This window comes from Rhinoraja longicauda, chromosome 16 (assembly GCF_053455715.1).
Source record: "Rhinoraja longicauda isolate Sanriku21f chromosome 16, sRhiLon1.1, whole genome shotgun sequence".
NCBI lineage: Eukaryota > Metazoa > Chordata > Chondrichthyes > Rajiformes > Arhynchobatidae > Rhinoraja > Rhinoraja longicauda.
In genome coordinates, this window is record NC_135968.1 from 16,348,634 (window position 1) to 16,375,902 (window position 27,269).

Below are 27,269 nucleotides of genomic sequence, written 5' to 3' on the forward strand. Positions count from 1 at the left end.
TTTCTGGAGAACAGTCCCCAGAATGACAGTTTATGTCTGAACCATGGCAGTGAAAATTTATGAATGGCTTTGACGTGGGAATGCCTTGAATATTCGATGAATTATCTGAATAATCTGAAAAGTAGAAGCATAAAAGTGAATCCTTTACGCAAGCCATGTATTTTTAAAGCTCTCCTCAACCCCTACAGATTTGGTCACTGGATTCAAATCGCCTGGGCGAATGCTTGCACACAATAAGGACAGAAGATCGAGTTTGGTCAATCGCCATTAGCCCTACTCTCAGGTACACTTTATTTACCTTTCATTTCTCCTTTATTCACCTTAATTTCTGAAGGTATGCTAATTTCAAGAGCAAATTAGGAACAGTTTATGTTACAATACCTTAATCAGCGTGCAGCTGGTAGAGCTGCTGCCTACTGCGTCAGAGATCCAGGTACAATCCTTATCTTGGATGCTGTCTGTGTGGTGTTTGCATGGTCTCCCTGTGACTGTGGATTTTCTCTGGGTGCTTGGGTGTTCTTTCACATCCCAAAGATATGCAGGTTTGTAGGTTAATTGTAAATTGCCCCTAGTGTGTAGGAAGTGGACGAGAAAGTGGGATGACATAGAACTAGTGTGAACGGGTGATCAATGGTCGCCGTGGACTCTGGGCCAAAAGGCCTGTTTCCATGCTGTATCTCTAAATTAAACTGAACTGTCTATATCTTGTTAAAATTCTTCTATAAATTTGTCTTGTATTAGGAAAGGTTGGACAGACCTCGATGTGCTGGAGTGTAGACAATTGAGAAATAAATGGGTTGAAATGTATAAAATCCCTGAGGGGTGACTGAGTGTTAAAACTCTCCATAATCATTGCTCAAGAGATTCCCAGCTTCTTTTAACAACCCCTGGCTCAAGAACTATTCTGGTAAATCTGCTCTGCACACTCTCCGCTAGGCAGTGGAAATACAATTAGTAACACAGTGTGTGGAGTCACTCAGCCTAACCATGTGAGAGAGCTGAATTAAGATCAGTGTAGTTTTATTCATTGATGCAATGACGGCTAAATGAGATGAAGCACTGAGTTAATAGTTTTTTACTGATCTGGTTATCTTTGCTTTGGATAACTATCGGATGTTTGCAGGACTTGAGGGCCTTAGGTACAGGGAGAGGTTGGGCAGGCTAGGGCTTTATTTCTTGGAGCACAGGAAGCTGAGGGGTGATCTTATAGAGGTTTATAAAATCATGAGGGAGGATATACAGTATAGGGTACATGCACAGTGTATTTTACCCAGAGAAGGGAAATCAAGAACCAGAGGACAGTGGTTTGTGAGAGGGGGAAAAAAATTAAATAGGAACCTGAGGGGCACCTTTTTCACACAGAGGGTGGTGGATATATGGAACGAGCTGTCAGAGGAGGTAGTCGAGGCAGGTGCGATAATCACACTTAAAAGAGATTTGGACAGATACATGGATAGGAAAGGTTTAGAGGGGCAATGGCCAAACGGGGGCAGCTTAGGCCAGTGTAGATGAGGCATATTGGTCGGCATGGTCAGGTTTGGCTGAAGGGCCTGTTTCTGTACTCCCTGTTACTAAAAACTAGATGGAATTCTGTGATGGGCTCTAGTTACAGTGAGCTGCTGGGATGAAAATCATGGAAACACAAGACATTGGAAGCACTCGGGTAGACATGAATAGACCGAGTGCGTGGTTGTGTTTAATTGATGTCTTCCAACTACAGTTCATGCTTTGAGAGGGAGGAAATAGAAACCTAGACAAAGAAAGTATGACTAAGAATGGGGCTTTCTTGGGGCCCATACCCCATTCAATATGATCACAGCTGATTATCCAAACTTTGTACACTGTTCCTGCTTTCTCCTTTTGGCCTTTGATCGCTTTAGCCAATAGAATTATATCTAATTCCTTGGCAAACAATGAGTCGAGCTGAACATGGAATGATTGGGGTAACATATGATTAGCGTTTGACGGCACTGGGCCTGACCTCGCTAGAAGGATAAGGGGGGACCTCGTTGAAACTTGACGAATAGTGAAAGTCCTGGATAGAGTGCATGTGGAGAGAACGTTTCCACATGGGAGAGTCTAGGACCAGAGGCCATAGCCTCAGAGTAAAAGTTCGTACCATTAGAAAGATGAGGAAGCATTTCTTTGGTCAGAGGGTGGTGAATCTATGGAATTCATTGCCACAGAAGACCGTGGAGGTCAAGTCAATGGATATCTTTAAGGCGGAGGTTGATAGATTTGATTGGTAAGGGTGTCATGGATTATGGAAGAAGTCAGGAGATTGGGGTTGAGAAGAAAGATAGATCAGCCATCATTGAATGACGGAGTAGACGGTGGGCTTAATGGCCTAATTCTGGTCCCATAACTTGTGAACGCTCTCCTTGGGAAGCACTATTCAGTGGAAGAAAGAGCCGAAAAGATTAAATCCTCTCTTTCTCCTTATCCTGTCATTTGACTCCAGCAGATAGTTGAGCACAGAATAACAATCTGCTAATCTGTTCTGATGGTACTGGGGAGTTTGTCGGAGGATATCACCAGATAATTTGGTTTGGTTTACTAATGGTGTTGTATCCTTTTCACGAGACGTTCTTCCAATGTCAGAAGATAAAGCTGGTGACCTAAGATGATATTTTAGTGTGGAATTTCAGGAATGATGAATTGCCAGTGTCAAATCTATCTTCATCAGTCTGAAGAAGGGCCCCAACCTGCAAAGTCATCTATCCATGTTCTCCAGAAATACTGCCTGACCTGCTGTGTTACTCTAGCACTTTGTGTCTATTTTTGTAAACCAACATCTACATTTCCTTGCATCTATTTCTTTGTTGGACTTCCAAGACTCGCCCTTAACAAGTTCCCCTTGTTTAAATCTGCTTTTGCGCTTGACTCTATAAGACCCATCAACGTCACCAAAGTCAAAGCTTTTCAGTTTCTGTGAAACGGTTTTCGAAGTTTTCAAGAGACAAGAATAAATGGAAGATTTTAATGAGGGTTCTGGGATGATATTTGATACTTCAGGAGTTCAAGATGACATCTGAATGACAGTGTGAATAAGGAATGTGCTAGGAACTCACAGTTGGTCACAAGCCATCAATGAATGGAGGAGACACGTGGGACCACAGATGGTGGAAACTTGAATAAAACACAGTGTTGGAGTCGCTCAGTGGGTCAGGCAGCATCTGTGGAGGGAATGGTTAGGCAACGTTTCGGGTCAGGACCTTTCTTGGAGGAAATAAGTTAAAGTTTCTGGTGTGGATCCTGCATCAAAGTAGTTCATCTCTTCCCAGTGGACGTGCTTACGTACTTCTAGAACTTCCTGATCTTGTTTTCAACTTAAAGATTGTTTTGCTTCTCGCTTGTCTGAACCGTGCAGGCTGCTGTACTTGAATAAGGTTGCAAAGCAAGTTAGTGCAGAATAAAGTTCAAAAACTACCTTTGGTTCATTGAACCACTGCCTGAGGTAAGGATTAAAATACATTTTGAGAGATGCTTTGGGCACAATCATCTTTTTAGAACTAATTTCTTCAAACAAGCCTGTTGAATTTACTTATTTTATTAATCTGTACGTGTAACAATCTCAAAGAGAGGGAGTTTATTTTTATTGGTGGATTTATCCCCTCAATGACTTGCTGCTGATGCGATAGTTTGTTCCGAAGATTTCTAATGAACAGCGGGCGAAAGCAGGATGACGCACGTACTCGATCAGCCATGTTAAGGAGTGTCCCAAATGGGACTGTATGCTAAGATAACAGTGCATGCTGAACAGAAGTAAATCTAGGCTTCTCCGGCACGCTGCTCTGACAACCTGCATAGCTGTCTCGTGTGGCATTAACCTACCATTTCCTTGGTCTCTTCCTCAGAAGTCAGAAAGTCATACAGCACGGAAACAGGCCCTTCGGCTACGTCCACCAAGATGTCCCATCTAAGAATGTCCCATTTGGTCCATTTCACGTTAAACCCATATACTTGCCCAGGTGTCATTTAAATGCTGTTATTGTACCTGCTTCAACTACTTACACGAGCGATATGTTCCATACACCCACTGTGTGGAGAAAGTTGCATCTCTGGTTCCTATTAAAGCTTGCCACTCTCACCTTAAATCTCGTTTCTGATTCTCCTACCCTGGATAAAAGACGAAATGTGTGGGAAGGAACTGTAGATGCTGGTTTACACCAAAGCCAGACACACAATGCTGGAGTAACTCAGTGGGACAGGCAACATCTTTGGATAGAAGGAATGAGCGATGTTTCAGGTCGAGACCCTTCTTCACACTGAGTCTCGACCCGAAACGTCAAACATTCCTTCTATCCAGAGATGCTTCCTGTCCCGCTGAGTTACTGTAGCATTTTGTGTCTATCCTGGGTAAAAGACGATGCATTCACCCTATTATTTCCCTCATGATTTTATACACCTCTATAAAATCACCCCTCAGCCTCCTGCCCTCCAAATAATATAGTCCTAGCCTGCCCAACCTCTCCCTATAGCTCAGGCCCTTCATTTCTGGCAACATACTCGTAAATATTCTCTACACTTTTTCTATAGGTGTGTGTGTGTGTGTGTGTATATCTTTTCTATCTATGTGCCTTTCCCCTGCTTTTTGAAGGAGGCACCACTTTACTGTGTTGTTTTGCTGTTGTGACTCTTGCCCAGTACAGGGAGTTAAGAAGGCAATAGAGGGTCCACAACGGCACTCATGGAGCTAGGTAACACTCATGGAAGGCATAAAGCCTGTTCGATCTCCAGCTTGACCATTAGGCAAAATGTTCACCCCCCCCCACCATCGCCCCACGATGGCTAAAGAGTATATTATCTGCAAGATGCTCAGTAGCAATTTCACAAGTCTTATAAAATAGCATCTCCTAAACAAAAAGGAGGTAGAAGGAGCCAGTAGGTGGTGGAATCTTGTGCGAAAAACGTTTGCTGGAGGAATTCATCAGGTCAGTTATTTCAACGCAGCTCAACAACATGCAAGCAATTAAAATGATATATTCAGTAAGAAGGAGTGTGGCGCAATAATTTAATGCTGCCTTTAACCTTCATAACCAAAACTCAAATCCAGATTTTTACCAAGATGATAAAAATCTCCTTAATGTGGTGAAATCAACTACTCCATGAATGACTTCACCTCCATCCCTTAGTTCTCTCATCTCACCCCTTGTTTTCCCCGCCTTGTTCATTTTACTCGCATTTATTGGTTTGTCATATATTTTCCCCCTCATTATGCTCATTCTTTTCATCATTCTTTCCTGATGAAACAAAAACGCTTTTCACTCTACCTCGGTACAGGTGGCAATAAGCTAAACTAAACTCTAGTTTGCTCCTTTCTCCACTCTGGCACTCATCTTGCTTTGTCTTTCAGTCCCGACCTCTAATGGCCTCTCCTTCTTGCTATCTTCTGCATTCTGGCGCAGAACAGTTCATTCTTTATTTTAGTCAAAATATTTTACCTTGGCTTTTCCCTCCTGTCCTTTTTCTGCCATTTACAAGAGGGTGAATGGGATCTTTTTGATGTGCACTGCCACCCAGCTGGCTGCTTTGAGTCACTCACCCATTTTATTAGGTACGGCGCCACTTTATGTCTTTCTGATCTTTCTCTCTCTGGCTCAACTTCTCTTCGTTGCAGACCCGGTATCAGAAGCGATTAAACAGCTCGTTAATTCTCCAATATGATGGTTGATATATTAGAGCAGAACAAAGCCAGACCTGTCAGATAACGGACACCTTTGCACATTACCGTGGTGCCGTGGGTTAATTGAAGTTTTCCCTGGATAATGGTGTCACGATATAGGTTAAAAGATTTTTTTAAATGAAAATGCCCATTCTTGTGTGAATTTTTCCATTAGTTTGATCTTTTAGAAAGGCGGGAATAAGAATATTAGCCGTTATTGAGGTGATGACAATGTGTCTTGACAGGTGCCGTTGGGCACCAGTGAGTTTTGGATGGATTTCATACATGGTTGAAGCAGAGAGAATAACTCGCAGTAGCTGAAGTACTTGCTTGAGTTCCCCTTGCAGATGCTCTGCTCTTTGCAAACTGCCAATGTACGTGTGTACCTGGGCACAGAATCAAGTGGACCTGATGCCCTCTGCAGTTCAATAGTCTGTTAACAATTGGTCTCAGCAGCATGAAACATGGAACATTGGCAAGGTGCCAATGAACAAAGGCACCACTTTACTTCAGCACACATCAGTGAGAGAGCACTGGCTGCAGGAGCAGAGTGTAGAAAAATGGGAAATCACTGGTGCCTCAACTGGACAGCTCAGTCATAGAGTCATACAGCATGGAAACAGGCTCTTCAGCACAATTGGTCCAAGATGCCCCTTCTACACTATTCCCACCTGCCTGCAATTAGCCCATATCCCTCTAAACCTTTCGTATCCATGCACTTGCCCAAGTGTTTTTTAAATGTTATAGTACCTGCCTCAACCACCTCCTCAGGTAGCTCGTTCCATATACTCACCATCCTCTTTGTGGAAAAGTTTCCCCTCAGTTTCCTATTGTCTTGCCCCTCTTACCTTAAACCATGTTCTCTGGTTCTTGATTCACCTACCCTGGGTAAAATACTCTGTGAATTCATCCTGTATATTCCCCTCATGATCTTGTATGCCTCTTTAAGATCTCCCTCAGCCTCCTGCACACCAAGGAATAAAGTTCTAGCCTGCCCATGCTCCATAGTTCAGTCCCTCGAGTCCTGGCAAAGTCCTAGTAAATCTACTCTGCACTCTCTCCAGCTTAAGGTCTTCACCTTCCAAAATCTTTATATGTTCCTTTCTCCCTCTCGTTCATAGTTTCCGGATATTGAGAGAAGGAAGTACTCCAGGACACCAGTTGTTCTAATCAGACCAGCAACCACTTGCTGGAGTTGTCATGTCCAGAAAGGGTCAGATTGTGGACAGCTAGTGCTGTTACCCAAGTAGCAGGGTGTTCTTTCTGGTGCCCAAGGAGAAGTTTGGAGATGGACTGTTTGCAGTTGGGGTTGGAAGCTAGTAGCTGAGTAAGGAGGGAAAAGGTTGTAACATCCATGTTTCTTGATGTCTCCCCTTTCAACACACAGACATTGACGTGTGTGGCTGCTCCTTTAAGAATCGCCCGAATAATACACAAAAGCAAGAGTTCAAAGATAACTTCACAGTGGTGCAAGCTGCGTGCCGCTGAGGAAGCTTTTCAATGGAGACAATGGGGCAGTGACGGGTTAAGAGGGAAATTAGAGGGTTTTGAAGGTTTTGCCAGGGAGGGGGTGACAGGTTAAAAAATGTCCCTTTGTTCCAGCCCTAATTCTGAGGGACATGCTCTCCAAACAAATCGTACAGGTCGGATGCTTTTGTTACCACTTTTACTGATTGATCTTTTACTAGTTTACTTTTCTGTTTAGTGCATGTCTTTTGAAATTCTATGCAGTCTTGTTATGTAAGGTGTCTGCCCATTGAGTGGGAGTCTGAGAGCAGTGCGGCTGTGTACCCAGCTTCAGGCACAGAGGTGCTGGAGGGAGGGATTTTGTTTTCCCCCTATCCTCTCCTGCTGCAAGCTCTGATGTCGGGCCGGAGCAGCTTCCAGTTAGCTCCCACTCTTTCTTACCCTGATCTGCCATATTCTCATTCCTCTACTTGATCAGGATGACCATAGGCTTTAACTATTACTCGCTGGTAATCAGGAAAGCTTCCTATAACACCTCATTACAACCTCGCTACCTCTTCCCTTGCTTTCAAAACCCTTGATTGCATACTCTTCATTTAAGTTATTTAATTTCAGTAAGATATAGAGGGTGTTTTACAAGAGGGTGCTTTGATAACAAATGGGATAAAATAATCGGCATACCAAAATATAATAAAAATGATGATTTAAGGAGGAGATACCTAAGGAAGTGATGTTTTAAAATTTAAAACTAAGGTGCTACATTGATAAATATCATGTAATGGGTAAAGCCAGGAATCAGCATGTGGGGTTATGAGAGTATCACTGCTGAGCATGAAGAGATCACAGACAATGTGAGCATCTAATGATCTGCATCACAAGGAGGAATGGAATATATTTTGGTTAATCAAATCCTAAAGATTAAAAAAAGCTCTCCTGGTCTTGGGGAAGTACTTATTCATCCCTCTTCTGGAATGCTGTGTCTTGACTTGATCTTATACAATAGATGATGCTGAGAGATTGAAAAAAGATTCGGACAATTTGTTTCCTCATATAAGACCCCATAAACATTTAATTCAAGGTGATATGATTTAAGGAGTTTAACTAATGAAAGAAACAGAATTGGGTATGAGTTAGGAATGTATCTTGCATACATAAAAGAATAGATGTAGTGTGGTCGGCCATGGCAAGACTCTTGGGTGTCAGCCTACACCACACTACGGCGTACCATCCACAGTCGAACGGGTTGGTGGAACGCTTTCACCGCCAGCTGAAAGCTGCCCTGAAGGCTCGGCTCACGGGCCCAGACTGGGTGGACGCCCTGCCGTGGGTTTTGCTGGGGATCCGCACCGCACCCAAGGAGGACTTGGCCTCCTCCTCCGCCGAGTTGGTGTACGGGGCCCCCTTGACGGTTCCCGGGGAGTTCATCCCACCAGCGCACGGTCGAGTGGAGCAGCCTTCTGACGCCCTGCAACGTCTTCGGCAGACGGTGGGCAGGCTGGCACCTGTGCCCACATCACGTCATGGGACATTCCAGCCACACGTCCCTGCCGCTCTGGAGGACTGCCAGTTTGTGTTCCTGCGCAGGGACGCACACCGATCACTTCTCCAGCGGCCGTACGAGGGCCCCTTCCGGGTCCTACAACACGGCTCGGCCACATTCGTTCTGGACATGGGGGGTCGCAGAGAGACTGTTTCGATCGCACGGCTGAAGCCGGCACATGTGGACATTGATCGGCCGGTGCCGGTTGCACAGCCCCGCCCGCGCGGTCGCCCCCCCGTCCAAGCTACCCCCTCCAGTGTCTGCTACGACCCCTCCACCTGTCGGTCAGTCGCCGGTCCCTGCGCCGGTCATGGTGCGCACCCGGGCTGGTCGCCTCGTGCGCCCTCCTGTCCGTTTTGTACCTCCGGTTCTTGGGGGGGGTCCTGTGGCGGATCAGGCCACTCCTCGGGTCAGCCCCCTCGTTACGTGACGGACAGGTGAAAGGGGTTAAAAGCCAGACCAAGGGAAGGCGTGGATCATCCCTAGGAGAACTACGCTGTGGGCACCAGCTCACAGCCTAATAAAGAATCTAACTAAACACTGCCTGGCGTCTTGCCTTTTCTCTGGCCTCCGCCAGGCCACTACAGTAGAAACAAAGAACTGAAATGCTAGTTTCTTCCAAAGGTAGGCACAAAGTGCTGGAGTAACTCACTGAGATGCTCCAGCATTTTGTGTCTATCCTAATAATTTGCCATTCTTGTGTGCCCGTATTTAATATACCTTTATCTCTTCCTTCTATTAAAGTAAATAACCACATTTGCACACATTATAGTTTATCTACCATTTCCATGTCCATTTACTTAATATGTATCTCTTTGCAGAGTACACATCCACAGTTTAGTTTTAGTTTAGTTCTGCCCACCGAGTCCACACCCACCAGCGATCCCTGTACATTATTACTATCCTATACGAGGGACAATTTTTTAAAACATTTATTTCAAGCCAATTAACGTACAAACCTGTACGTATTTGGAGTGTGGGAGGAAACTAAAGTTCTCAGAGAAAACCCACGCAGGTTACAAGGAGAATGTACAAATTCTGTACAGGCAAGCACCCCCGTAGTTAGGAGCAAACCCGGATCTCTGGCACTGTAAGTTACAGCAACTGAGTTGCAGCAACTCTACCACTGTGCCCCTGTCTACTAGGTATCACCAAAAGAGTGATTTGTGTAAATTTGACAGCACAGAAGCAGACAGCTGTTCTGTATAACTGTTTATGTTCCACACAAGTCTACTTTTGCTTCTGATCTATTTGCCAGCAACTCTGTTGTCTCCCTCACTTTTTTCTTGACTTCCCAAAAAGATATCCATGCTAGTCATTCAACATGTCCATTTCACTTATGGAAACACAAGAGATGGCAGATGATGGAATCTTGAGCAAAAAAACAAGTGCTGGAGGTACTCATTGGGTTAGGCAGCATTTGTGGAGGGAAATGGACTGATAACATTTTAAATCGGGACCCTTTTTCAGGCTGATGTCCTTGATCGGTCTTGTTCAGACTTGATGTTCAGTCTGAAGAAGGGTCCCCAATCTGAAATGTCTCTTCTAATTGCCCTCCATAGATGCTTTGTGACCTTCTAAGTTCCTCCAGCACATTGGTCAAGATTCCAGTATCTGCAGTTCCTTGTCATACACATAGAAACATGCTGTTCGGCCTAATTTGTCCATACTGACCTAGATGCTCCATCTAAGATAGTAGTCCTATTTGCCTGCATTTGGACCATATCCCTTTAAACTTTTCCTATCTATGTGTATCAATAGAAGAGACGGAGTCAAGGAAAGAGCGTTCACGTTGTGGCCCTGTTTCCACCAATCTTTCTACCACTAGGCACAAGAAGCGCAAGACGCCATTATATGCAGATGCTGAGAAGTGTGTTCAACTCTGGCTAAACAATTTCTAATCTTATGATGTGGACTCGATAAGAAGAATAGAAGAGATTGCATGTCAGTTTTGAAACTATAGCCTATCCAACCTCTCCAAGAACTTAAGCTTGCAACCCCAGCTAATATTCTAGTGAATCTCTATTGCATTAAACTGATGTCCTATCTGCACTTTGGATGAACATTCCTCCCTCCTGCCCTGGTGGATATTTACCTATTTCTGTAAATCACCAGAACTGATTATTATTCTATTACTGTTTGACAGAGCTTGCTGTGAGTAAGTTATTACCTTTATTGTGCTGAATTGACTCCGCTTGTAAAGGACTTAATGATGTCAAGTGGTGTAGGATATCCCAAAAGGCATTCCTCCCAACGACGTGTGGGTTTGTAAGTTAATTGCCCTCTGTAAATTGCCCTTAGTGTGTAAGGAGTGGATGAGAAAATGGGATAACATTGAACTAGTGTGAATGGGTGATAGGGGCGTGGGCTGAGGAGCCTGTTTCCATGCTGTATCTATTAACTAAACTGAGTTTAGGTTTAGATTCATTATACTGACATGTACAGTGAAAAGCTTTGTTTTGCAAGCTGTCCAAACAGATCAGATATACCGTGCATGAGTACAATTAAGTCCATAAGACAAGAGCAGAATTAGGCCATTTGGCCCATCAAGGCCATTCGATCATGGCCGATCTATTTTTCCTTCTCGACCCCATTCTCCCTCCTTCTCCCGTAACCTTTGAAGCCCTTAACAAATCAAGAACCAATCAATCAATCAATCAATCAATCAATCAATCAATCAAACTCGAGTATAATAGATAGACCAAAGGAAAGGGGAAAATACAGAATGCAGAATATAATTCTCAGCTTTGTAACGCACCAGTTCCATAGACAAGGTCCAATGTCGGCAGTGGGATAGAGGTGAGTCAGACAGTACCTTAGCTTATGGACAGTACCCTAGCTTATGGTTCTTTTTTATTGAGAGGAGGAGTAGGTGTGGATGGGAGAGGAGAGCTACTGTTAGATTGTGGGGGGTGGCAGAGAGTTAAACAGGGTGAGGGTCTGGTAGATATGGTTAAGCTTGAAGCAGCGACCTGGATGAAACAAGGATGAGGGCAAGGAAGGATGCACAATTGAGAAAAAACGGGGACATCAAGTTGGGAATGGAGGACAGAGAAAAGGCATCCTAATGAGATAGTAAATGTTACAGCTTCAGAAGGACGGACATCAGGCATTTTCCCCACCCCAGCCCCTCCATGGAGTTGGGGGGTTGCTGTGAAGCTGATGAAAAATGACCAAAAGGGAGTCACCCTGCTGGGATATTATGCCAGGGAAGGCTCGCGTTGTGGGATAGTGGCAGTCAAGTGTTGAACCTTTTCATCGAGTGGATGGATAAAGGCAGTGACACTTCAGACTGAATGTCTCATTGTTTCTTCACTGAGAAAGCAGTTGTTTTTTTCCCTATCCAGGGGCCTGCCTTGTACTTACTTTCGCTCTGCGCAGCACTGCCTCTTTGTTTTTTACCATCCTTTGATCATGGCCCTGCCAATAGATAATTTGGCAATGGCATCTTCCAAAGTGGAAGCGTGGAATTAATGTAAAACAGCTTCTCTTTTCACTGGTTCAGTGGTCGACAAAGCGAAGCAATGGCCAGCTGTAAATTTTCACCCAGGAGCTGATTAATTCTGAGTGGAGTGAGACACATGGACTTTAAATTGCTCACCTCCTCATCAAAATTGGGTACACCCTTTTAATTAACCTATTTTGCTGATTTTTCTAATTCAAAAAGAGTTTGAAGTACAGAAAAGTCCCAAATTGCATTCCGGGTCTGTATTGATGTGCCGAGTCGGAGGGTAATAATTTGGTTAGAATTGGGATATTAATCACCATCTTCAGCTGCCTGGACCCAAGGCTCTGGAAGTTTTCTCCCAACTCTGTCTTTATTTCGTCCTTTAAGATACGTGGATATGCAGGGGATGAATGGGTATGGGTCATGTGAAGGCAGATGAGATTAGTTTATTTTGGTATCATGTCCAGCACAAACATTGTGGGCCAAAGGTGCCTGATTCTGTGTGGTACTGTTCAGTGTTCTAGGTTCTAGGACATGAAATTAAAACCAATCTTTTTATCACCTGCCCAAATTATCCTTGTGTAGCTTGGTGTAAATTTTGATTACTAATCTTGTGAAGTCTTTTAGAATATTATGTCTGTGAAAGTTGATGTATTAATATTGATGGTCATAAAATTTTAACGGCAGAGTAATGAGTCTCTGGGGAGGTGATCTAAGCTGGAGTTTAATTAAGATGAAATGTGTTTATTTCGCTACATGTTCTATGTCTGCAGTGTCACAAAACATATAGTTATTTGCTCCCTCATTGACTAAGTGCGTGCTCATTTCTATTTTGTAGCTTCCTAATTTGTTCTATTCTGTTCATGTTCTCATTACTGTATAGGCAAAAATTCATACTTGCATGCACATTTCTTCAAAGTTCATACTCTCATGCACACTTTTCCCCCAAAATAAAAACTTGTAAAATGCAATAGCTTGTGTTGGGAAGGTAAAATAATCACAAAGTCAATCTTTCTCCCAGTTGCAGGAAATGTTCACTGCATGGTTGCAAACACTAAGCTTCTACATGTAAGGCAGAACCTTCATCAGTCAATCCTGCAGGAAGGTTCATTTCAAAGGAGTGGTACTGAACATCAAGAGAAGTCATCTTAAAGTCATATAGAACTTTGAGTAGATCACATCTGGAGCCCTGTACATTGTTCTGGCTTATACATTGCTGAGAAATAATATAAAGGCACTAGAGAAGTTACACATAAGAACTGGAGGTTATAATTGTTAGGAAACAATAATTGGTTGTGGTTCTTTTCCTTAGAAGGAGGAAGCTGAATGGCACTAAAACTTTGAAATAATAAGCGGGAGAAGATGTTTCTGCTTCTAGTTTAACAGTCTTAAATATAAGATGTTCGCAGATAAATTCTGTGTAATAAGGTCAGGGTGGTGGCAATGTGGAAATAGCTGTCACGTGTGAAAGAGAGAGAGAGGGAGAGAGAGAGCTTTCATCGTGGAAAAGAAGGTAGTGAGGAGAACTAATGGTGATGTACTGGTTTATGTGAGGTAAATGATCCCATCAGTGAATGGTTTGAAGACCAGGGTCTGAGATTTAAAATTATGTGCAGAAGATATTAGGGGGATGTGAGTGAGCAGTTCTGATCTGCAATTTGTTGACTGTTGGTCTTGGTGGAAGCTAAGTCAGTCATAATGTCGAGAAGAAGGTGGATAAGCATTTGAAAGAGCATAATTGGAAAAGAAGAATAATGCAGTGGATTGGATTGCTGAACTTGGAATTCTGATGGATGCAATGGTTCAAACAGTATCATTCTGTGCCGTAATGATACGGTGTTGCTATCGTGCACTGATAGGATAAATTGGTTAGAGGTTGGAGCTCAGACATTGCCATTGTTCAATTTGGTTAGCATGCCTGTTGTGTGCAATAAATTCTAAATGATTTTACACACAATCCTCCAAAATTTCCACCACCTGCAATGGGATCCCACCACCAGCCACATTTTCCCATCTCCACCCCTTTCCGCAGAGACCGTTCCTTCCGCAAATCCCTGGTGAACTCATCCCCCTGCCACCCAAACCACCCCTCCCCAGGTATCTTCCCCTGCAACTGCAGAAGATGCAACACCTGTCCCTATACCTCCTCCCTCGACTCTGTCCAGGGACCCCGACAGTCCTTTCAGATTAGGCAGAGGTTCACTTGCACCTCCTCCAACCTCATCAACTGTATCCTTTGTTCAAGATGTGGACTCTTATACATCGGCGAGACCAAACATCGACTGGGCGATCGTTTCGCTGAACACCTTCGCTCAGCCCACCTGAACCTACCTGATCTCCTAGTTGTTAAACACTTTAATTTTTCTTCCCATCCCCACACAGACCTTTCTGACCTCGGTCTCCTCCAGTGTCAGAGTGAGGCTAAACGCAAATTGGAGGAACAGCATCTCATACTTTGCTTAGGCAGCTTATAGTCCAATGGTATGAATATTGATTTCTCTCACTTTGGGTAGCCCTGGCATTCCCTCTCTCTCTATCCCACCCCCACCCAAGTCACACTAGCTTCTCGTTTTCACCCAACAAACAGCTAACAATAGCCTGTTTCCTTTATCATCGTTACTTTTATTCATTGTTCTTTATCTCTCCACATCACCGTCTATATCTCTCATTTCTCATCCCTAACCAGTCTGAAGAAGGGTCTTGACCTGAAAAGCCACCCATTCCTTCTCTCCAGAGATGCTGCCTGTCCCACTGAGTAACTCCAGCTTTTAGTGTCTAACCCTATATTTGTATTCAACTTAATGATGGGCCAGAAAGTTTCCCAGTGTAACCATAATAACTGGTAGAGTTAAAAACATTGTTACATTGATATGTTATGAAATGGATGGATGGGCAAATCTTCGCAAATGTTTGGTGGACAATAAAAGTATTAATGATGAAAAGCTAGAATGAGTGGTAATCTAAGAAAAGTGGAGCAGTCTAATTATGATAGATGAAGCCTTGGCGGCAGTGGCGGAGCCTCGTGGCGATGGGGCCTCGGCGGTGGTGAAGCCTCGCAGTGGCGGTGAAGCCTCACGGGTCGACCCACGGTCGATGGGAGCGTGGGGGGACCGCTGTGAGGAGGGGAAGAACAATGGAGGACCCGGCGTGGGGGGACTGCCATGAGGGAGGGAGAAGAACAATGGGGAGTGAATGGGGGGGGGGAGACCCAGCGTGTGGGAATGGCTGTGGGGGGGGAAGAGAGACCAAAGGAGGAGCTGGCGTACTTTGTAACTTTGTCAGCGCTGTAGGTGGCCGCTATTTGTATATCTTGTCACATGTGACAAAGTATTCCATTCCCATGTAGATTATTAAAATGTCATGAATGGTTATAGAACATAATGGAATGCTGGCCTTTATGTTTAAAGGACCAGAGTGGAATGGGGTGCAAGTTATGCTGCACTGTGAACAGCTCTGGTCTAATCACAGCTGGAGAGCTGTGAGCATACTTTACTTTAGACTTTAGAAATACAGTGTGGAAACAGGCCCTTCGGCCCACCGAGCCTGCGCCGACCAGTGATCACCCCGTAGACTAGTACTATCCTACACATAAAACTGCAGGTCTTTGGACTGTGGGAGGAACCAGAGAAAACCCACGCAATCACAGGGTGAGCGTATACATTCTGTACCGACAGCACCCGTCGTCAGGATCGACTAAGGTCTCTGACGCTGTAAGGCAGCAACTCGACCGCTGCGCCACTGTGCCACCCAGCTTTGCCACTATGCTGCCCAAAAGGACAATATCGAGAGTAAATGCTTCGGAAGGATTTGTCAGTTTAATAACTGGAGTTCATGATTTAAACAAGCATATGCAAAAGGGACTTGACCCAAAACATCACCTATTCCTTTTTTCCAGAGATGCTGCCTGACCTGCTGAGTTTCTCCAGCTTTTAGTGTCCGTCTTTGGTTTAATCCAGCATTTGCAAATCCTCCCTATACATGTGCAAAGACAAGCTTTGTTGGCATATTGCATCCTTTCCAATTGAGGTTTGAGTGACCTTGATTCCAGAGTGTAATCACCGTAAATTGATCCGTTTTTCATTAATTTGACGATTATGCCACATAATCTGTTGGTAGATATCTGTTGGAGCTGAGGAACAAAAAGATTGAAAATAATTGTTACGGCAATGACGCAGCTTTGTTTGACCTTGGTCTTCACTGAGGGTCTCTTGTTGGCTCATTGGTTAATATATTTTGGATGATCACCCAAATGTGAAAAATAAATGGATTTCTTGGCAGTTAAATTGTAGGTTGGTATCCTATAATTTGTAATAAAAAGGAACTGCAGATGCTGGTTTACTCCAAAGATGGACACAATGTTGGAGTAACTCAATGAGTCGGGCAGCATCTTTAGAGAAAATGTGGGGGTGACGTTTTGGGTCGGGACTTTTTCTTCAGATTGATCAGGCTGGGATCTTTTCCAACAAGTGAAGGAGTCCTGGAACTCTATGCTGGAGACAGAAACACTCCCCGCAGTTAGAAAGATTCTAGGTGAGCACCCAGAGACCCTGACCTCCAGTTCACGGACCAAAAGTTAGGAAGTGGAATTAAAATTCATTTGTTGACATGGACTTGACAGACCAAATAACCCATGATTCTCTAAAAATCTTTTAACAACAATGTGAAAATGACCGGTGATGTTTAGCGAGAAATATTCACAGGCATACCAGGGATAAATCCCTAACTATTCTTCTTCAAGAGTGTTTAAATGTCATATTTACTGACAGCAGAACAATGACATTCTTACTTGCTGCAGCTTAAAAGGCTCATTAATGCAATAACACAGAAAATGTAGAATAATTAATAAATGTAATACAGGTACACCACCGATATTTCTGTCACATTTGGTTCCAGAGCCTTGCCTGATTATCTGTTTTGCTGGTCCAGTAATAATAATTCAACGATATATCTCTGACCCACGAATTATATCCCACCCATGTCTCTAAAGCACCGTGGACTGCTAGAAACTTAAATAATAATAATAATAATAATAAAAATAATTAACTCTTTTGGGATGGAGGTGCAGGTCCCAAAAGAGCATGAGCCAAGATCAGTGCCATCTGTGGCGGCACAGTTTAGTGCTCGCGGGAATTTTAAATGCGCCCTCGTAAACTTTGTCTGGATTAAAGGAGGTGCCAGATCATCAGTTGTCGGAAAATCAGTGGTGTCCCTGTACTAATTGTGCAAAAAAACCAAACTTTGTAGTGCAACCAAAGACACAGGTTTAGGTTTACTATTGTCATGTGTACCAAGGTACAGTGAAAAGCTGTTTTGCATGCTACCTAAAAAGATCAGATATATTATACATAAATGCAATAAAATCAAATTTAAGGGGAAGATACAGAGTGGAGAATATAGTTCTCAGGATTGCAGCACATCAGTTCTCTAGACAAAATCCAATGTCTACAAAGGTGAATCGGACAGTGCCCTAGTTCATGGAAGGACTGTTCAGAAGCCTGCCACAGAAGATCAGAGGTTAGTGTAGTACTGTGTTCAAGAGCCTGATGGTTTTTGAAAGAATCTGTTTTTGAACCTAGAGGTCACGTTTCTCAGCGTCCTGTAACTTCTTCCGGAGAGCAGCAAGCAGCAAGACGGGAATGTGGCCAGGGTGGTGTGGGTCTTTGATGATGTTGGCTGCATTTTTTTTGAGGCACCACCTCCTTTAGTTCCCCTCAATGGTGGGGAGGTCAGTGCCTATCATGCAATCCCACCTGAATAGACAGACATGGCGGTGATTCATCTGATGGTGCAGCCTCTCCTGTACTACACGGGACACCATGATGGTGGTACCAGCAATGGTGGAACCCCTTGTCTAAAGCATTGGGAATGGCAGCCTGCATCATCTGCTGAATCCTCTGGAGTGTGACTTGAACCCATACCCTTCTGGCTTGAAGAAGAAACTGTGACAACTGACCCACAGCTGGCACTCTGCATTCACTGTTGGAATATCTGCCTTTTTATAATGAGATAAACATTTCCAATATTCAGATGAAAGATAGCAGCGAAGACAGCAGGGAGTTTATTTTGCAAGGTCTTTCAGATTGGATCCACTGGAGGTAAATGTGATGGTTGGCCAGAGCGAGCTGGTCTTTGTATGGTTCTTCTCTTTTGTATTGGGATGTTTTTGAAGCAGTTTTAATTCAATAGAAATTATTTGAAAGGTGCCGAATCTGTTAACGGCTCCTGCGATGGCATGGGACTTGATTGAGGGAGTCCGAAATGCAGCCTAGCAGCACTGCCTTGTGTGTAGAAAGGGCTGTGAAATACAAAGGGCTTTGTTGTGGGTGGGGATCTCCCTTGGCCACTACAGTGATGGGAGGGTTCAGAAAGCACTGGAGAGAGAAGTGTTCCAATGTGGAGGGAGGGGGTCAAAGGAGATAAAACAGAAGAGAAGAAGCCTACTTTCTTGTGTGGAGCCTGTCAAGCAAATCTACAGAATCACTGCAGCCAAGTTTTCAAAGGCAGCTGATCGTTTGATAAAACCCGCTCTGACTCACCGCTTTCTCACAAGTGAGGGGACGTGACCTCTGACCCTATATCACTTTGCTCTTTAAAAAAAAAAAATCCTTCCTTCGACAATATTTCTAACTTGTACGGACCCATTACCCTCCTCGTCTTCTTCTCTCGCTTTGCAGGACATCTCCACTGTCTGTCTCGCTGTCAGACACGGCGGGCTGTAATAGGAGCGGGCTTTCTCTCGCCTCCCTCCCTTGCTCGCTCACTCACTCACAATGTCTGTCTGTAACAGTTGCCCCACATCTTCCCATCATTTACATGTCTTGGGAGAGCAGCGTGGATACCGTTGAAACAGGTGCCAGGAATTGTGAGGCTCCTGCGAGAGACAGTTGGGGGAATTGAGCAGGCAAGAGACACGGATTCCTGAGCCTCACTTTGGTGGGGTTTCATTAGCAAATAGTTTTTTAAAGTCTTTGTAACTGTTTCCACGGTCGGTGAGTTTGCTCTGCATGGGTGGACAGTGCCTTCTCTTTCCCCCCCCCACCCACATTTCTCCTTTTCTTGAAAAAACGAATGCTGGCTTGACCTCTGTGTCAATTCTATTAAAGACCCGATGAGTCTAATTTTTTTGTTTGAATCATAGAAGTTGTATTAATGTTGCTACGGGTGTGTTGCTAGGACTTGATGTCTCGAGGCTTGGAATGAGCACGATGCCCAAGTTTACACTGAAGATGTCAGCAATGAGGGAGGAGGTGGTTGAGAGTGCATATTGATGTTCTATAACACTGACATGCATGCTCTGGGTAAAAATCGTATGACCCCTCCAGTTAAGCAGTGAACATGAATACAAAGTCCTGATTATCAGACCAAGTGCAATACTGAAGGAAATTCTCTTTCTCTCTTTCTTTCTTTTTCTCTCTCTCTCTCTCTCTCTCTCTCTCTCTCTCTCTCTCTCTCTCTCTCTCTCTCTCTCTCTCTCTCTCTCTCTCTATCTCTCTCTCCCTCTCTCTCCCTCTCTCTCCCTCTCTCTCCCTCTCTCTCCCTCTCTCTCCCTCTCTCTCCCTCTCTCTCCCTCTCTCTCCCTCTCTCTCCCTCTCTCTCCCTCTCTCTCCCTCTCTCTCCCTCTCTCTCCCTCTCTCTCCCTCTCTCTCCCTCTCTCTCCCTCTCTCTCCCTCTCTCTCCCTCTCTCTCCCTCTCTCTCCCTCTCTCTCCCTCTCTCTCCCTCTCTCTCCCTCTCTCTCCCTCTCTCTCCCTCTCTCCCTCTCTCTCTCTTCTCTCTTCTCTCTTCTCTCTTCTCTCTTCTCTCTTCTCTCTTCTCTCTTCTCTCTTCTCTCTTCTCTCTTCTCTCTTCTCTCTTCTCTCTTCTCTCTTCTCTCTTCTCTCTTCTCTCTTCTCTCTTCTCTCTTCTCTCTCTCTCTCTTCTCTCTCTCTCTCCTCTTTCTCTCTCTCCTCTCTCTCTCCTCTTTCTCTCTCTTCTCTCTTCTCTTTCTCTTTCTCTTTCTGAGCAGATGTCAATTTCAGCACAGACTTTGTGGGCTGTACTTTTCTATCGATACTGGGAACTGCAGATGCTGGAATCTTGAGCAAAGTGCTGGAGTAACTCAGTGGATCAGGCAGCATCTTTGGAGGACGTGGATAAGTGACGTTTTGGGTTGGGATCCTTCTGAAGAATTTTGAAGAAGGATCCTGACCTGACATATTGCCTGACTACATCCTTCAGAGATGCTGCCTGACCTGCTGAGTTACTCCAGCACTTTGTGTTCTACACTGTACTTTTCTATGTTCTATTAATTCAGGGTTCATTCATTTCACACGTGAATGAAAAGATTCACAGATCCATAGAAAACCAGGCAAGTTCTTAACTTTTACTCACCGTCCACCAGGACTTGATCATTTAAAAACAGCTATTCATTTGTGCACTGTTTATGGATACATATTGCTGATTAAAACTGCAATAACTGCTTGATTTATATACTACCTTTGGTATGGTAAAGCCCACCTCAAACAAACTTTATTACCAAGCTACATGAAGACCTTTTAGTCTGACTTTTCATCTGTCCATTCCCTCCACAAATGCTGCCTGATCCGCTGAGTTCCTCCAGCACTTTGTGTTTTGCTCAAAATGTCGTCACCTGCAGTTTCTTGTGAGTAAAGACATTTTGGGATTTAAGTTCCAACGAATACTTGAGAAGCTTTTGACAAGCATCTTAAATGAGGAGAGAGGCTAAGCAGCAATTCCAGCGCTCGGGCTTGGCCATATGTGATGTTCTTTTTTGTTTCTTTATTGATTTTGGTTAAAGATGGAGCGGGTTGTGTTTAGATAGGGACTATGCAGAAACATTAGTGATTTCTCCAATTAACATTGTGGCACTGTTGGAAAAGCCTGTGGGGAACCCAGGATGTTAATTTAAACTCAGCTGGTAAATCCCATGGAGACAGGAGAGGTTGCAGATACTGGAATCTTGAGCAAAACACACAGTGCTGGAGGAAGTCAGTGGTTCAGACAGTATCTGTGGGGGAAATGGACAGACGACATTTTGGGTCGGGATCCGTCAGTCTGGTGACATGCAACATTTGAGTACGAAATGATCACGTGTGCTGTATTTTTCTCTGACTCGAAGAAAACATTTTATCTGAAGTGTTTTGGCATTTAACGAGGGTGTGTGGACGTTCTTTTTTTCTGAGTTGGGACAATTGGAACAGGAGGATGTCTATCCGTCACCAAGGGGGCTGACCACAACGTGGATCTTTAGCCAGGATTTATGACAAGCATTGTAGATGGGGGAGGCAGGAAGCACCTCTGCTTAGAAGTAGCAGTGGTTTCATCCCTCTAGGGTGCAGTGATTTACAATAATCAATACTTCTCCATGAGTGACCTGTAGGAGGCAGACTAGAGCTGGGAGCAGTGATCCAATTAACTGGGATGAAGTGACAAGAAATTCTCATCAAAGTTTTGAGGGATCACAACTGGCTCTCTTCCAGCTGCCTAGATTGCGCGACACCGTCATGTGGTAACTTCTGGTCTCGGTGGAGTGCCCAGGGAAATAACCGAATTCAAGATGATGCAAACTGGTTTAAACATTTCTACTAAATTGCCCCAGTAAATAATATCTTAATATCTAACAAGGTAAGAAATATTGTGTCTTTTATGAGCTAATTTCACAGGCGTGAAGTAATCATTAAGTTTGTTCACCGCTATGTTTGAAATATCTAAGAGTGATCATATGAGCAGTGACCTTTGATACATAATTCGACACTCGGTTTGAAAGGGTTAACTGACCAATGATGACTCTTCCTCCTCCTCCGATATTACGTTACGGTAGAACTGGTGGTGTCTACAGACACAGGCGGCTAATGGAGAGAGGAAGTCCATTTCCTCTAACGCACTGCCTGGAGCGCTTGACGGATTGCCCTCAAGATTTATAGGAGTGATGGAACCTCTGTGCCCTGACACCTTGTTTCCATTTAGAAAGACATATGCCAAGGATAGGAAGCAATTAGGGAGGCATGGGGGGAAGAGAGAGGCATCTCTGATGTTCCGCTGTGTATTACAGTGCAGTAGCTCACAGCCCAGGCTCTAACTGGGTTACTGACTCAAAGCTAGCGCCGATAGGTGATAGTTCAAATGCATCATCTTGTGTGCTGCTTACTGTGTGCTGGTTTGTACGTGTTTAGAGTGTGATTTTTGTCTTCCTTTCGCATTATGTTTTTCCTCTTTCTGTGTGTGTGTGTGGGTGGCTCTCTCACTCCCTCGCTCTCTCTCTGTCTGTCACTGTCTCTGTCTGTCACTCTCTCTGTCTGTCTCAATAGACAATAGGTGCAGGAGTAGGCCATTTGGCCCTTCGAGCTAGCACCGCCATTCACTGTGATCATGGCTGATCATCCACAATCAGTACCCCGTTCCTGCCTTCTCCCCATATCCCTTGACTCCGCTAACTTTATGAGCTCTATCTAACTCTCTCTTGAAAGCATCCAGAGAATTGGCCTCCACTGCCTTCTGAGGCAGAGAATTCCATAGATTCACAACTCTCTGGGTGAATTTTTTTTTCTTCATCTCAGTTCAAAATGGCCTACCCCTTATTCGTAAACTGTGGCTCCTGGTTCTGGAGTCCCCCAACATCGGGAACATGTTTCCTGCCTCTCGCGTGTCCAATCCCTTAATAATCTTATGTTTCAATAAGATCCACTCTCATCCTTCTAAATTCCAGTGTATACAAGCCCAGTCGCTTCATTCTTTCAACATATGACAGCCCCATCCCGGGAATTAACCTTGTGAACCTACGCTACACTCCCTCAATAGAAAGAATGTCCTTCTTCAAATTTGGAGACCAAAACTGCACATAATACTCCAGATGTGGTCTCACCAGGGCCCTGTACAACAGCAGAAGGACCTCTTTGCTCCTGTACTGAACTCTTCTTGTTATGAAGGCCAACATGCCATTAGCTTTCTTCACTGCCTGCTGTACCTGCATGCTTACTTTCAGTGACTCTGGGTCTATCTGTGTCTCTCTTTCTCTTGGGTTTACTTACATAGAAACATAGAAAATAAGTGCAGGAGGAGGCCATTCGGCCCTTCGAGCCAGCACCGCCATTCATTGTGATCATGGCTGATCATCCGCAATCAGTAACCCGTGCCTGCCTTCTCCCCATACCCCTTGTTTCCACTAGCCCCAAGAGCTCTATATAACTCTCTTTTAAATTCATCCAGTGAATTGGCCTCCACTGTCTTCTGTGGCAGAGAATTCCACAAATTCACAACTTTCTGGGTGAAAACGTTTTTTCTCATCTCAGTTTTAAATGGCCTCACCGTTATTCTTAGACTGTGGTCACTGGTTCTGGACTCCCCCAACATTGGGAACATTTTTCCTGCATCTAGCTTGTCCTGTCCTTTTATAATTTTATATGTGCCCAAATCAGACTCTTATCAAGTACTATTTTCCTCTGTGAACAATTCAAATGGGAGTGAGGGGGGAGGTGGTGTCACCATTTTACAAAGAGATGATGGGGGGGGGGGCACACTCCAATTTGAACTGTATCCATATTTTCTGATATGCTTAGGGTTTGGGGGGGGGGGGGATGCACTGGATGGTGACAGGGATCTCATGGCAATATTTAAGCTGATCCTGGAGAAGGGCTAGGGGGAGGAGGTTATTGTAGAACATCAGAGAGACTGCTCTGGAGAATTTGGAGGTATGAAAGATTGCAGTAACTGGAATCTATAACAAAAGAAGGGGAGATGTTGGAGCAACTCAGCAGGTCAGTGGAGGGAATTGGAGATGATCTTTCGGGTTAAGACCCTTCAACTAGACTGGTTGTATCCACTCTTTCAACCTCCTGTTTTACATGTTCCGGACACCCATCAAGGATTGTAAACTCACCCACCTCCAGGCCCTGAAACTACTCGGGGTCCCTTCTGCTCACCCCCCCTGTCCATTCCCTCCACAGGTGCTGGCAGACCCACTGAGTTCCTCTAGTGCTTTTGTTTTCATGCTCAAGATTGTGGGATCTGCAGTCTCTTGAGTAGAGTACCTGGGGGTGACGTGCACCCTGGAATTCAATCGAGGATTTTAGAGAGTTTATACAGCGAATCATATGCTAGAGTCTAATTGAGAGTGTCAGATAGTCAGGATTGAGGGGTTTCCATGTAACACTGTAAATCCTGCCTCTGACTCAATTTATATTGGTACTTGAGGTACACAATTGATTATTACTGGAGCATTAAATCGAGCAAAGTAGAGCTGTTGTCTATTCAGCGGGGGGGCTTGATATGTGGTACTGTAATTACACACAAAAAAATGACAAAATTGTGGAGAATGAGTGTCCCCGCAGTGCTCCCCTCATCTACTCTCCCTGCATCACTGAGTAACGCATTGGAACATATCAAAGGGGCAGAGTACCCTCATGGGCCATTGTGGTAACAGCCTTGTGTTTTCATCTCGGCGGACAGGAGAGATTGGTATCAAGTGTTACTTGTAATGTAACCAGTTAAAGAGCAATTCGGTGCTGGGAATGTTGCCCTCAGCTGACTTTGTTATGAGGGTCTGCCTTTTAGGCACTTGAAGTGTCCTCACCCATAAAGTTTAAAAGGCAGAGAGGCTACAGTATCAGTTAGAATTTAGCCCTCAGGACCAGATGAGGTTTTTTTTTGGAAGATTCTCCTGATTTGAATGCAGGTATTTGTGATTGCTTCTGTATTTTTGAAGAATCCAAACATTTCTATCTTGAAGAAATGTATCAGATTATGCAATGAACCCATTTATACTATCTCCTTTAGTGACCTTCGCTTAGAGCAAATTACTAACTTGGTTACTTTAACAAAGGTATCCACAACCATATTGTGGTCCTCGTGTTTAAAGTGTTATGTTAAAATTCTCGACTTCATGTTTTAAATCTGTAAGAATTAGTTATTTCCCCAGACCATAACCTCTTCCATCACTAAAATACTTCGAAGAAGGACACAAAATGCTGGAGTAACTCAGCGAGTCAGGCAGCATCTCTGGAGAAAAGGAATAGGTGACGTCACTGCCTGATCTGCTGAGTTACTGAGTTACTCCATCATTTTGTATCTAACTTTGGTGTAAACCAGCACCTGCAGTTCCTTCCTACACTAAAATACTCCAATCTTTTTTATCCATCACTGATTTTGTTTGACCTCTTCTGCCTTAGTTAATCTCTTCATCTCTTTCTCCTTAGAACACAACTGTTGAACAGAACTTTTGACCATTATTTCTTTATACAGACAGGGTCAAATTTAGTCCAATACCATTTCTATGAACCCTCTTGAAGCCTTTTATAACATTAAAGCTGCTATGTAAATGCAAGTTGTTGTCAGTCTTTTGAAGATGAAAAGGATAGTCAGTACCATATAGTGATAGTGGCATTTAAGAGGCTTTTAGATAGGCACGTGGATATGCAGGGAATGGAGAGATATGGATCACGTGCAGGCAGAAGAGTTTAGGTTAACGGCATCATGTTTAGCACGGACATTGTAGGTTCCTAGGCTATACTGTTCAGTATTTTCTAGATTGGAGCAGTGATTTTTTTTTTTACACACATGCATTCATTTTGATAGTATAGTTTATCCCTCAGCGTATCAAAAATCGAAACTGAGTAAGAGGGGGGGATCTTGGAGGCTGCCAAGTTCGACCCCAAAGAATGGAAAGTTGAGGAGGAGGGAGCTGCTGGCGATGATGGATTCAAGGAGAGGGACCGGGGTATTGCCTCTCTTGCCTTCAAGGTCGGCTGCAGGAGGTACCCCTGGGACACCAAGGCGGTCGGGCAAGGAGAGGAACATCGTTTCATGGGACAAGCCCGTCGAGGGCGACAGAGGAGGCCCTCAAGCGGCGAGGTGCTTACCTGGATCGGGAGCCACTCCAGTACATCGAGCACATGGACCGTACTTTGGACGTTTACAAATGGCGCCAAAATATGGCGACTCGTGTGAGCTATGCAAAAACGATTTCACTGTGCAGTGAATACATGACAATAAAGCACCTATTCACAAAATGCTGGAGTAACTCAGCAGGTCAGGCAGCATCTCGGGAGAGAAGGAATGGGTGACGTTTCGGGTCGAGACCCTTCTTCAGTCTGAAAAAGGGGCTCGATCCGAAACGTCACCCATTCCTTCTCTCCCGAGATGCTGCCTGACCTGCTGAGTTACTCCAGCATTTTGTGAATAAATACCTTCGATTTGTACCAGCATCTGCAGTTATTTACTTATACAATAAAGCACCGTTGAGCCATTGATTTGAAGGCTGAGAGGGGTGATTGGGTTGGCAATGTGGCAGAGACAATCCGAAAGGAATATTTAAAAACACCCAGGTTTTTGTGGAATTAATGTTGGAGTTTGTGAGTGTGGTGGTGCCAGCACATGGGAATATCCAGCGTCCACTTGTTCCTGACCTGCCTGTGATGCAGACACACCCATTTGCCAATTGACCAAGATGGCTGAAGCTGCTCCTGTTCTTCAAATCTCCCATTTTGTTCTGTATTCTTTTTCATCCCTTGCCAGACCTCTTCTTCAGCCCCAGCCCACACAAAGAGTCTGGGGAGAGAGACACATTCTATTGATGGTAGTTTATAGCAAAGCTAGTGTCTGTAATGAGCGATTTTGGCAAAGACTGCAAAAGCAGATTGGATTGTAAAACGGGATCGAGTTACAGTTTGTGAGTATGATTGGTCGATTAAAGTCTAACAGGACATTCACCTGCACCACCTGCTGATCACTGTCTTGTTTCTGTGCTGTTGCTGCAGGTTTGACTTCTGTTGGGATCCTCTTCATAGGGGTAGCATTGTTCAGTGAGTGTAGTGCACCTCCACTCCTACGACAGCAGCTTCAACGAAATCAGCAGCTTCTTACCAGTTAACTGCTTCAGTCCAGCACCATGCGCTGCAGGGTTTATGCTAATTTATTCCATGCCCACGTGGAACTTGAACACGTTTTGTAAAGAGTGGTGCAGAAAGCAGCGTAGGTAATGTGTGATTGTGCAGCACTATACAGATAGGAGCAGCATATTATATACAAGGTCCAGGGTACATGCTGTTTCTGGATTGTGTCGGCAGGACTTTGGGATACATTGCATGTGCAGGATAATTGAAATACAATCGCAAGATGCTATACAAACAGAGTATAAGGAAATTATTACACATAAGAA

General features: G+C 44.2%; 1 protein-coding gene across 5 annotated transcripts in view; it reads left to right on the forward strand.

Moving 5' to 3' along the window:
- The window catches only part of fbxw4 (F-box and WD repeat domain containing 4), an 89,508-nt gene that overhangs the window by 23,254 nt on the left and 38,985 nt on the right, over nt 1-27,269 (forward strand). For 2 of the 5 annotated variants that reach the window (XM_078412792.1, XM_078412793.1), the window contains exon 5: nt 189-283. The exons of the other annotated variants lie outside the window; for them this stretch is intronic. In XM_078412792.1, coding sequence (XP_078268918.1) covers nt 189-283 — 95 coding nt within the window. The remainder of the gene's footprint in view (nt 1-188; nt 284-27,269) is intronic. 5 annotated transcript variants of the gene reach the window in all.